Source organism: Megalops cyprinoides, chromosome 20, assembly GCF_013368585.1.
Source record: "Megalops cyprinoides isolate fMegCyp1 chromosome 20, fMegCyp1.pri, whole genome shotgun sequence".
Classification (NCBI taxonomy): domain Eukaryota; kingdom Metazoa; phylum Chordata; class Actinopteri; order Elopiformes; family Megalopidae; genus Megalops; species Megalops cyprinoides.
The window spans coordinates 19,791,429-19,803,550 of record NC_050602.1 but is presented as its reverse complement, the minus strand read 5'-3'; the positions used below and the strand labels follow the sequence as shown (position 1 = coordinate 19,803,550).

Below are 12,122 nucleotides of genomic sequence, written 5' to 3'. Positions count from 1 at the left end.
GATACATCTCAGCCATTCTAAAGGACGAGGTGGGAGGTGTTTAGTATTTACATTAAATTGTTATTGCGGTCTATTGTTTGCCAGTTCATGCCCTGAAAGGCGCAAACATTTATAACAGTCATATTCATAAATGCCGTTTATTCAGTCTCAATCAGGAAATATAAAAGAATTCAAATAAATTATTGTTATTAAATTATGACTATTAAATAAATCATTTTGTTCTCATTGAGTGAAAACGTGTGTGGAGGAAGCAGTGAGACTGAGGTGTCTGTCTCCGCGCTGTGTCTGATGGGCACAGATCCATGTTCTGCCTGGAGCTCACCATTACAGTTACATTTAACATCATTACATGCGCTGAAGAGCTGTAACATTACTGCCCGCTCGGCCTTCCAGGGAGGGGAAAACGGCGGCAGTGAAACTGAGCTGGGCTTCACTTGTTTAGTTTGTCTGTGACACGCACCCATTTCCAAGGTGACTTATTTGCCATTGGGAGGGGGGGGACATTAATTGGTAGCCACCTGTATCCAGGGCAGGCTTGCATAGCTTACATTTTCATTCGCTTCGGTAAATGTGTCTTCACTGTGTAGCTCAAGGGCACAGCAGCGGAGCTCTCCATCTGGGGTCTGAGCCCGCAACCTTTCAGTTCAGTTCGAGCTGCCCCGCGTGCTGCACCAGCCCCCACGGCTGCGCGCTCGGAGCGGAAACGGCGTGGTTGTTTAGCGGGGGTCTGGCGTCAGCCGGAGCCCGTCCATCTCCGGGGTGACGCAGTCCTGTCTGGTGAGTCAGTCCCTCCGTCCGTCCCTTATCTGTGATTGGAGCGAGAGGCAGACGCGCGCAATGGAGCGGATGGGCTAAATAAATACGCCAGTGAGTAACTGTGGCCCTCTGCCCTGTCCCATCGGCAGCAGTGACACACAGAGCCCTCACCCCCCGAGCCTTTCCCAGCCCTCCTCATCAGATACAGAGCGCGCTCCTTCCGAACCTAAAGGGAACGTTCCGGCAGTCTTTGGATATGAAAGGGCCGGCTTGCTCGTGCTGCCTTTTCAGAGATTGCGCGTACCTTTCTTTTTTCTTTTCTCTTCTGGAGTGTAACAAAGCAATGCGTGCACTGTGAGGAAGGCGCACCAACAGAGGCGTCAGGAGAGGAATAGAACATGCGGTAACAGGGTTTATTCATTTATTTTCCACAGATTTTGTTGGTTTTAGCACAGTGTTACGTCCTGTGGAGATCCTGTCCCCACCCCTGCTCTTGCGTGGAACCAGGGAGACTTGTGCAGGTTTTACCTGCTGCCCATTCATACAGCTGGATATTTGCTTATGCCTTCTGATTATGACACCCATCCCTAACCTTTCTCCCAGCACACATTTGTGACCTGCCCCCCCCCCCCCCCCCCCCCCAAAAAAAATCCAGTGTTGCCATTGTAGTTCTGTTAAATGGGTAGGTTATAAGCAAATGGAGTAGTGCAGTGTGTGTTACTACTACAGATTCAGAACCTCAACATGTGTGTGTCAGTTGGGACAGTCCTATGCCGTGGCCCCACATGTGTAGCTTCAGGTTTATTTCAAGGAATGTGGCTAAATGGAATTTGCTCAGTTATTCTTCCTCCTCCCACCTCTTACGTTAAATGCCTTCGCAGAGCGGAGGCTGGGCTTTGCGTTGGCCTGTGAAGTTTTCCTCTCTGTTTTTAGTTAAAATGCCACAGCTGTTTCCGTTACCTGTTTGCTTCCATACAGGGGCGGTGAATGGAGAAGGGCGGGGAGGTGGGGGTCTATTTCGGAGAACTGAAAGAGGGACGATTATGTGTGCTGTGGGGTCGCCCTGCTCCGTCCCCCTCACATCCACGCCAAGCTGTCGCTCTTCGGCAACAAATGGCAACTTGCGTCTCATTTTATTTCCCCGCGAGCTGATTGGATTAGAGCCGGTGGCGTCTCCCGGTGGTGCGGGCCTGACAAAGCTGCAATCTCTTTAACGCGGCTGATAGATGTGATAATACAGCCACGCTTTATTGGAAAAGCTGTTTAGAGGCGCACGGTGCAGGCTTCATCTAACTCATTCCCTCTGCTCCTCTCTCTCTGTCTCTCGCTCTCGCTCTCTCTCTCTCTCTCTCACACTCACACACACACACTCACACACACACGCACGCACACTCTCTCTCTCTGTCTTAAGCTCTCTAGCTCTGCCGTTTTACCATAAATTTGTCTTTCTCTGTCTGTCTCTTTTCTTCTCTTTGTCTTATCACTTCTCTTTCTGTCTCTCACTGTGTGTCTCAGTTTTTTTTTTTCCTTTTCAAAATGCCTTATTGGGATCAAGTACAACACAGGGAACATCTTTCTAAAGTGGCAGCAAAACATTAGAACATAACGTACTCCGTCCGTTCCTACCGTGTTCCTTCGTCTAGCTGTGTGTCTGTACAATTATATTTCTCTCTGTCTCGCTCCAGCTCGCTCTGTCTCTCTCTCTCACTACATCTCTGTCTCCCTCTGTCTACTCGGCGCACCAGGTGTCATTTTAGCTGGCCGGCTACTTAATACAGGGAGAGTCTACAGAGAGCTAATTTGAGGGTAGGGACTGTTTGCTAACCAGTTAGAATTTATACTGTTTCAGTTAGCATGGTAAGTTTGTCCCTTAAAATTATGATGATGTGATCCATCTGATCTAGCCTTTTAATATCTTGCAGTTAGAGGAGATGCCAGTGTTATTGGGGAAGGCGAAGTGGAGCACAATGCGTTTCTGGCTTTGACTTGTTCTAATAGAGTTCCATGTGACAGCTGCAGGCATGAATCAGTAAGAAAGAGTCCATTTTGATCCAACTCCTGCGTTTTGTTGGTAAAATAAAGACAAAGGGCTTGCAGCGATCAAGTTGTGCAGGGGCCTGATGTGCAGGTACAACGAAAACTCTGATGGCCTGTGGTTCTCTGGAAGACAAGGGCCAGCGCCAGTGTCAAGCCGTACATATCTGAAGGCCAGGAGCGGTTTAATTTGGACGCTGTAAACAGGTGCTTAGTTTCAGTCTGGTAATTAAGATGGCGTTTGGAGCAGAACCTTGCGATTCAGTGGCTTAGGACTGAAGTTGAATTCTGTAGAGAGATGAGTGGCTGTATTGATCTGTAACCTGCTGGTCTTACCAAGTGGATTGAGGTTTTGGATATTGTGGGCTAGCGACTTACTGTTAACAGTGACCTTTACAGTATATACATGACTTTAAAAAGTGAGCAGTGTCCATCCTAAACAAAGCTGCAATCGCCTGCAAAGCTGCTTTTGTGGTAATCTCTAGGTGTCTCTGTAATTTGGAAGTTCTTATTTTGTAAGGGGGTATATTGTTTTTTGGTATATGTGTTGATGTGATAATGAGATCAAGAAATATAAAGGCATTGTTCCATCAATTTGACATTCATTTCACTTATTTTCAAAAGGGTGAACATTTAAAAATAATGAAAGCAGAACCACCTACAGATGTGCATTTGGTTGAATGAATTTAAGTTTTCTTAAAATCAAAGTTTTGAGATCTAAATTACTAATGAAATTTTGTGATCAGTGTCATCATGTTCCACAGGTTTGTTATAAAATGTCATTATTGTACCACGTATAATGTCACAGTGAAATTTTCTAACTGTATCGTGTCCAGTGATGTCCAAATGGAGTTCTGCTTGCATGTCATGGGCCATGGTGTCTCAGTGGCCCTTTTGGGGAAAAAATGGAATGTACTGTAGTTAATGTGTCCACAATACCCTTCATGAGTGATTTTAAAATTGACAATGTTGTGTGTGCTTTGGCTATGTGTATTTACTTGTTCTTTGTGAAATGTAAACCCTGCCTCCTGTCTCTCTCTCTGCTGCAGTGTATTCTGGGATCTCTACTGTGCTGCTCCGGACCGCCGTGAGACCTGTGAACATTCCAGCGAGGCCAAGGCCTTCCATGACTACGTGAGTGACAGCCTTGTCAGCCAATTACTTAATTATTTTTAATTGATGGAGGTGGGGAGGGGCTGACCTTGCCTTCTGTCCAATGGGAGTCTGAGCTCCAGGTTTTTTTTTCTGTGAGATGTGCAGTCTTCAGACTGCTGCGCTGTCATTTTTCACGAGCGTTTTTTGGTCTTTCTGTTCTGCAGTGTCTCCTATAAAATGCAAAGTAAGCAAGATGGTGGCAGTGTTGCACCTTGTGGTGTGTGTGTCTGCCTGTGAAAGCTCATTTACCAGGGGGTTAGACTTGAAGCGGTGGCTGACTGTAGCCTGCAGAATAGGAGGGGAGTGAATGGTGTGTTTGGGCTTGGCTGGGTCCTTATAGTGTTCACTGCATCACCGACGCGCGGTCTTTGCTTGTGACACTGCTGTTCTCAACAGAGGCTCCTGTGTTCACTTCCTCCTCCTGACTTTTGACCTCTGACCTCATCTTAAATGATTGCTGGAGGTGAAAGGGCAGGGTGCAGCATGGCTTTTTCATTAGTGTCCTCGAGGGTTGTCCGGGCGGACTGGGCTCCATTAGGCATCTGGCAGAGCCATTGTGGGGATTAACAGAAGTGTAGGGCCAGTGGAAGGTGGCGGAGGGGCAAGACCTGTGCTCCTCCTGACCTCACGAACTGTCTGCGGCTGAACCCCCCACTGCACTTTGGCCTGCACGTGTGCAGGGGGCTTCAGCTCACAGATCGACTGCATAAATTGGTGTAACAGCAGAGCGAGGCCTCTGTGGCACAGTGCATGTCCAGGCTGTTAGGACGTTAATGCAGAGCCACTTTGTGCGGTCACTTCAGAACTTCAGCTGTACCTGAATCTCTCCCCTCTGAGTCTGAATCTCTCCCCTCTGAGTCTGAATCTCTCCCCTCTGAGTCTGAACCTCTCCCCTCTGAGTCTGAACCTCTCCCCTCTGAGTCTCATTCCCCCTCTCATCCCATGTGTGTGATGGAAGGGCTGTTCACTGATGATATGTGAAGTTCAGGTTTATTGTCAGTTTTCTCTTGTGGAACTCTCTGGCTACCACTGTGGAGAGTGTTGAGGAGCAGGACTAGTAGCTCAAGTAATGTCGGTTCATTTCCCTGGTGGGGCACTGTTGTACCTAGAACAAGGCTGTCAATCTGATTTGTTTGAGTAAGTATCCAGCTGTTTTAATGGATGGAATGTGAATTATGTAGGCTGTATTGGATAATAGTGTCTGCTAAGAAAATTCTGTAATGCTATTTTTGCATGTAACCGCTTTGCAGCTTGACTGGTTAAAATCTCAGACTTGATTTCTCTTGTCTAATCAACTAGTAAAATGTTGCAAGTAGTTTATCTGTTACTGCCAGGCTCAAGCATTGTGTTTCACACACCATGTCGGAGGGGCTTGGATGTCCTGCCTTTTGAAGATCTAGTCTGAAGATTTATGACCTTTTTTCCTTTGAACTTTGAACTCTCTGCAGTTCACAGGGTCAGGGTGCATCCGCTGACCCTAGTTATAGCCACAGTGTGCAGACTGTGTGTGTCCTACTTGGCCGTTTCAGATACAAACTGGTGATGGGATCATGGAAGCATTTTAAAGAAGCTGAAGTAGACAGACAAACCAACAGAGGTTCATTGTCTCCGTTGTCAACGGAAGTTATGCATTCCTTTGTGCAGATTCTCTCATCTTGCATGTTTAACTAGCTTTAGATGCCAAGAGGCCCTGTGTTCATCTGTTGTGTCAGCATGAAGCCCCTCAGACTCCGTACGTGACTAACTCTCACCTTTGGAACAGAGTGTTCGAGGTTCCCCCTTTGGTTCAGTTAGGTCTGGTTTGGTCCAGCCTGATCCGACCTGATCCGACCTGGTCTGGCCTGGTCTGGTCTGAGCAAATCTCAGTGTTGATATGCCTGAGACCTCCCTCCCTTCAGACTGGCACTCCTGTACGGTCACCGTGTCTCTGACTGGCGCAGAGCAGCGTTTCCTGGAGTGCGTGCGATGGGGGCGGATCCCCCCCCCCCAGGCTTCCTGCAGCTGCTGCCGGCCCGGCGGGATCCCCCCTGCCTTCCCGGGAGAGACGGCAGCTGCTTCTCCGCGGGAAGCCGGTGCGGAGAGACGGGGATTCCGCATCGATGGCCACTTTGTGCTGAGTCGCACTCGCTCACAGTCGATCGGGCCCGCCACACTGACGGGGTAGTTTTTGCTGACTTGTGGTCCGTTTATTAGTCAATGGCGGTTTCCACAGTGACAGGCGATTTTCGCTTAGTCATATTCAGTTAAAATCTTCCTGCTGTTGCACTGCTACATGCTAAGCCTGTTTCTATGCTTCTCACCTGCGCTAAAGCCGACAAATCCCGGCTGGTGGACATAGTTTTGGGACCCATGTAGGGGTCTGTGTACATGAACACCATTTTTAGGGTGAAGTTGAAGGACAGTGGCAGTGGTTTGTGTGTGTCCCTCATGCCCTGTGCCGGACTGACGGAGGGAGATGCCGAAGCGCCTCTCCAGTTTGCAGAAGATAATAGACTGTGAAGCGCTAATCCTCAAATCCCGGGAATGGGTCGGGGCTAATCCCGGGATTTGGTGGGATTGCGGCGCTGGCCGCGCTCCCGGGAGGCGGGCGACTCCGCACCTCTGGAAGGCAGGATCCGACCGCTCCGCTCCTCTGCGGGCCTCAGGGGCATGGCGGCCACCAATCGGTGCAAGCGATTGGGTGCAGAGTTCGCCCCTACGCATGACCAGTTTCTGTTTTGTCTCAGTATACATTGGAGTTTATAATGAAACCTCCTGTGCGTTTTCATGAGCAGTGAAGACAGAATTACATTCTTACAGTTCAGTTTAGCGATTTTGCCGATTGGCTGCATCGCTGTTAAATTAGATTTGTGTGATCGTTTTTCTGAAAACTATTCCCTCCAAAAAGGAATGGTGCTAAAATAAACACCTGAAAAGATGCTGGACTTATGTGCCTTTTTGAAAGCTATTACTATGAGAACTGAGCGCTTGCCATGAATGAGGACCTTAATGACTGTGCTGAACAGAGTCAGGAAGATGAACAACACACACACACGGACACGCATACAGCACACGCACACAGCACACATGCTGCTGTACAAATATGCACGAAAACACACTGCAGGCTATCCCAGTGTCTGACTGAGGTCGTGACCCCCTGCAGCTGTAGACCTTGCTCTTCTGACATCACTGCCTAGCACCCTTCAGACGCCGCTTCCTGCTACTGCTCTGACCCCTGCGGTCAGGGTTGGCCGGGGGTCCATCCTGTTAGGGCTGCATTGGTTACTTCCTGTCTGTTAACTACCAGACTGACAAACCTGTGGGTCAGGACAGCGCGGCATAGTCTACAGGAGACTGACAGAGACGCAAACTCCACCTCGTCCCAGGGAAAGTGGACATGCCGATTACACAGCGAGCTCTTGCCTCTTACAAGACTGATTCTGTGAATACACAGGTGATCCCAACCAGCTTTCCCTGGGTTTTCTCATGGAATCAGACTGAGGTGCTGGCCCAGGAACAGGGACAGTGTGGTGTGACTAACCTGAAATGGCACACAGGTGTGCAGAAGGCAGGTTGCAGTAAAAGTCCGCTTGTGATGTTCTTTTTGGTGGGTGTCAGTGGCCCTGGTCCAGTTTGCAGTTGAGTGCTTGAAGAAAGGGATTGTGGGAAGGCCGGGGGTTCCCTTTGTCCCGGCCTCCTGTTTGTTTCATCCTTTTATTTTCCCTTCGTCATTTTCCCTCTTCTGTACGGAGTGTATGCGGCCCTCTTGGAGGCTTCAGGCAGGTACGCTGTCTGGCATGTTGACCCCCCCACTCTGCCCGCCTCCCTCAGACTCAAATTCAGATTCAAGTTGTGCGTCGTTGGCATGACTTCACAATAGAAAAAAACTTCCAAAACGCAGGGTTATAAATGTGATTTACATGACAGTGATGAGCCTCTCTCACACACATTGTTCTGTTGTGTGGTCTCACTTCCCCATCTTCCTTCCCACTGTCCTGTCTTTTTTTTTTTTTTTTTTTTTCAATTTATCAACCCCATCCCTCTCTCCTTCCCTTTCCCCCACCTTAAGCTTGGACCCTTTTCTCTCTTCCACTCCTTCCCTTCACTTCTGCCATCTTAAACTTCTGTTTTTCACCCCCCCTCTATCTCTCTCAAGCCCCCCTCTCTCCCTCTTTTTCTCTTTCCTTCCTTCCTCACCTGTGTCTCGTGTGAGGCGGAGGGAGTGTGAGTGTGATGACGACACAGGAATATTGATTAAAAAGGGTAAAAAATGTGTGCGTGTGAGAGGGGGAGAGGGAGGGAGGGAGTGTGAATGGGGGGGGGGGTTTGAAAGAGAGTGACATTCCCTCTTATACACACACACACACACACACACACACACACACACACACACAAACATACTCGCTCAAAGACATGTTTACCTAGAATTCTGCATTGAGGGAGTTGTTTTCATGTATAGTTATGCTCTCCTCCATCCCTCATGCTTTAAATCTCTTTTGTCTTTCTTTCTCCCCCACTCTCTTTCTCTCTTTCTCTATCACAGTCAAAGTGATACATTTCCTTCTGCAGTCTCACAGCACTAACAGGAAGAGTCTTTCTCCGGCGTGTGTGTTTTAGCGTTTAGCGCTAACTGTGTGCTTCTTTCTCTTCCCCTAAAAGGAAGTGACATCGGTGCATTCATGTTGTGACTGCGTCGGCTGGTTAAGGTGTAGCTGATAGTCTTGTGTGGAGCGCAGCTCTGGCAGCCGGAGGGTTAATGTCACCTCGTGTTTATCTCTGGGGTCCACTGAAGTGTGTCCTGGGCGTATTTAGGAGGGTGGCGTCCTCGTTATTTGATCCTGGCTCTGTTGAGAGGGGTGGGGGGGACTGGAGTTTATGGTAATGCGGAAATTCTGAAAATAAAGGGATTATTATTACGGTTTTCATTTTCTTGTTAAATGTACCTTTCTAAATGGTAGCTGTCTCTTTATTTTTTTTTACTTTTTTGTCAACTGGTTGCAGAGTGTCTGTGTGTGTGACTATCTGGTCACTTTCACTAGTGATAGAGTGACACACAGTACACTCAATCAGTTACGAACAGAACATTATACATTTACATTTATTCATGTAGCAGACGCTTTTATCCAAAGCGACTTACATAGGTTACAGTTTTTTTTTTTTTTTTAACAATGTTACCCATTTATACAGCTGGATATTTACTGAGGCAATTGTGGGTTAAGTACCATGCCCAAGGGTACAGCAGCAGTGTCCCAGCGGGGATCGAACCTGCAACTTTTCGGTTACGAGTCCTGCTCCTTAACCACTATGCTACACTGCTGCCCATATATTGTATTGTATTGTATTATATTGTACCAGCTGTACACTGCATACATCAGTTACCAGCTGTAGATTATGTCAGTTACTGGTGTAGCAGCTCTTCTCTCGACACTTGCTGTGCCTGTTTCATGCTTACTTTTGGCAACCCATTCACCTAGTATCTTGCATAGCTTTTGCATCAGGGTGCAACTGCAATGACTACACCTGGGATATATGCTAAACCCCCTAAAGAATGAATTATGAATTTGCAATGAATTCATCTGAATTTGCAGTTAGATGCTGTCTGTAGATTGGGACTTTAGAGTACATAAACAGCTTAATATGACAAGGTTTATCAAATGTGCAGACCATTGTAGTAAGTGACAGTGAAGTCACTGTGGAACGCATCTTCTTCGCTGGGGAACCCTCTCAGTGTGTGCTATTGGAGGGAATAGAGGGGGGCTGGCCTGTCCCCCTGTCCCGCCCCCCCTCCCTGTAGTTTGTTGAGGGTGTGAGTGTGTGACCGCCCTGCTGTCTGGAAGCCACCATTACAAGCCTTGTACTCCTAACTCTGTTTGATCTAAATTCGAATCCGGCTTTGAAGTCCGGCTTTGAAGTCCAGGGGCTGGAACCGCTCCAACATACAGAATTCAGTGTCGAGGGGGGAAAAAAAACGACCCTGCCAGCAGTAACTGGCTCAAATCACCGCCACAGCACAGATTACGCTGCTGGTGCTGCTGATGCTGCTGTGTCTGTGTGTGCTGTCCGCTTTCGGCAAACCAGCGTGCTGGTCCAGCTGCCTTTTCTCTACTGTAGAAGGATGAGGGCCGGAGCCAGTGGGATACCTGCACAGGTGAGCTGCCCACTTTACTGAGGGTCTCCACTCCCAGCTCCAGAGAAGACAAAGCAGGTTACATTGGTGTTCATGACACAAGAGCAGAGCACACACACACTCTCACGTATACGTACATGATTTCTGATTGTCAGTGGAGCCTGTATGAGGACTGATCTGTGTTGAATTCCCCCTGGAAGCGAAAATAAAGTCACTGTGACAGGCAGCAGGTTCACTAGCTATACAACAGGCCTCTCTGTCCCTAGCCTTTTTCATCACGGCCCACCAGTGCTGCATGTCCCCCTGCCTCTCCCTCTCTCTTCCTCCCTCTCTCTTTCTCCCTCTCTCCCCCCATCAGTCACTCCCTCCCTCTCTCCCAAATCTCCCTCTCTCTCCCCCCCTCTGTCAGTCTCTCTCCCTCCCTTTCTCCCTCCTTCTCTCTCTCTCCCTCTCTCCCTCTCTCAAGCACCTGGCTGTGGGCAGGGGCCTGCAGTTCTGCTGGCAGTCTGTGCCCCTGGCACCCCGTGTGTCTGGTACTGTAGTATTGCCTTGGCTGCGCTCCGTTAGCGAAGTGTTGCCAGCGTGGCAGCGTGCTAGTTTCAAGCACCAGCTGGGCACCCAAACCCGCAATGAAAATAAAGCCGTGTCCTTTAATGTCTCGAGTGTGTGTGTGTGTGTGTGTGCGTGTGCGCGCGCGCATGAGTGCGTGTGCGTGCGTGTCTGAGTCTGTGTGAATGTGTATGTTTTCAGCACGCTGCTTATTCAAGCCTATTGAATGAAGTGTCGCGGCAGACGCTCTCCATCTGTGAATAGAGGGGTGACACTTTCATCAGGCTCCACTTTCTGTTGTTCAGCGTAACTGCCAATCAGGATTAAAGACCACAACCAAAAAGGGGGGGGGGGTACCGTCTTTATCCTCCTAACGTAAGACTGAGCCCTTGTTGTCTAGGAGGTGTAAGAAAAGTTTCAATACATGCAACTAACAAAGGTGTCTGTTTTATGCCCTGGGAACTGAGAGGCAGCTTAACACAGTTACTTGGAGATTATTGAAAAATACCGGTGAATTCATTGTTCTTGAGTGTTTTTTTTTTTTTGTACATTTACCTGTTGCTTACCATAATGTAGGGCTTTATTTGAAAGGGCAGTCTTTTGGTGCAGCTCTGATGTGTTTAAAAACAAGTCATTTTGCCATTGCAGTGCAGTTGTGGATTGTATTTCATATTTTAAGTGTTCAACCATGTTAAAAATGTTTTGGTTTTGACATTCTCCTTTTTTAAATTCCAGTGGAAGGAAAATGATGATCAAAATTAAAATGTGCTCAGAGACCAAAATCTAAAACATGTTGAGAGTGTGTGTGCGCATACACACTCACGATCACATTCACACTCACACGCGCGCACACACACACACAGAGCCCCTCATTTGCCCTCATTCACCCGCACACAGACGGGCACACGCACACACACACACGCACGCAGAGCCCCTCATACACTTGCACAAAGATAGATACACACACACACACAGGACCGCGCTGGAGCAGGCGGCCTCCATACGGCGTGTGTCTGAGAGGAGAGCGGGGCGGCGGTGACGAGTGCTCTTCGCCTGCTCGCCTGCGTCACTTTACTGCTGTCTGGGGTGTATTTACAGACAGTGAATTTAATGCATGGTAATTATTGTTTTTATACCGCGTGCTTCCACGGCCCCTCTCTCTCTGACTCAAACGGCTCCCTGCAGACGGACTGATTACCTCTGCTGCTCAGAGCACACCTGGCTCCCTTCAGCTGGCGCATTAGCGCCCCCACAGGCCGGCAGGGGAAGTGCACCGAGCTGCCGGAGTGCCTCTTAGAGATGCCAGAAATGGGTTCTTTTTTTCTTTTTTTGGCAGAAATTTATAAATAATACAAAATGTTTGTGGATCATATAACAGTAAAACAGTATCAGTGTTGAAGGTTATTTTTAAAGCTTTCCCACATGCAGTAGCACCCTTGCCCCATCTTAACCGCAGTTCAGACTATGGTATTTTCATAAGTGGACCAGGTCCGGTCTGGGCATGACATCTGGGTTGCGCCCC

At 48.4% G+C, this 12,122-nt stretch overlaps 1 protein-coding gene across 2 annotated transcripts in view; it reads left to right on the top strand.

Annotated features, from left to right (window-relative positions):
- Nucleotides 1–12,122, top strand: part of LOC118795878 (single-stranded DNA-binding protein 3-like) — a 58,964-nt gene that overhangs the window by 16,950 nt on the left and 29,892 nt on the right. For both annotated transcript variants that reach the window (XM_036554645.1, XM_036554644.1), the window contains exon 4: nt 3,840–3,924. In XM_036554645.1, coding sequence (XP_036410538.1) covers nt 3,840–3,924 — 85 coding nt within the window. The remainder of the gene's footprint in view (nt 1–3,839; nt 3,925–12,122) is intronic.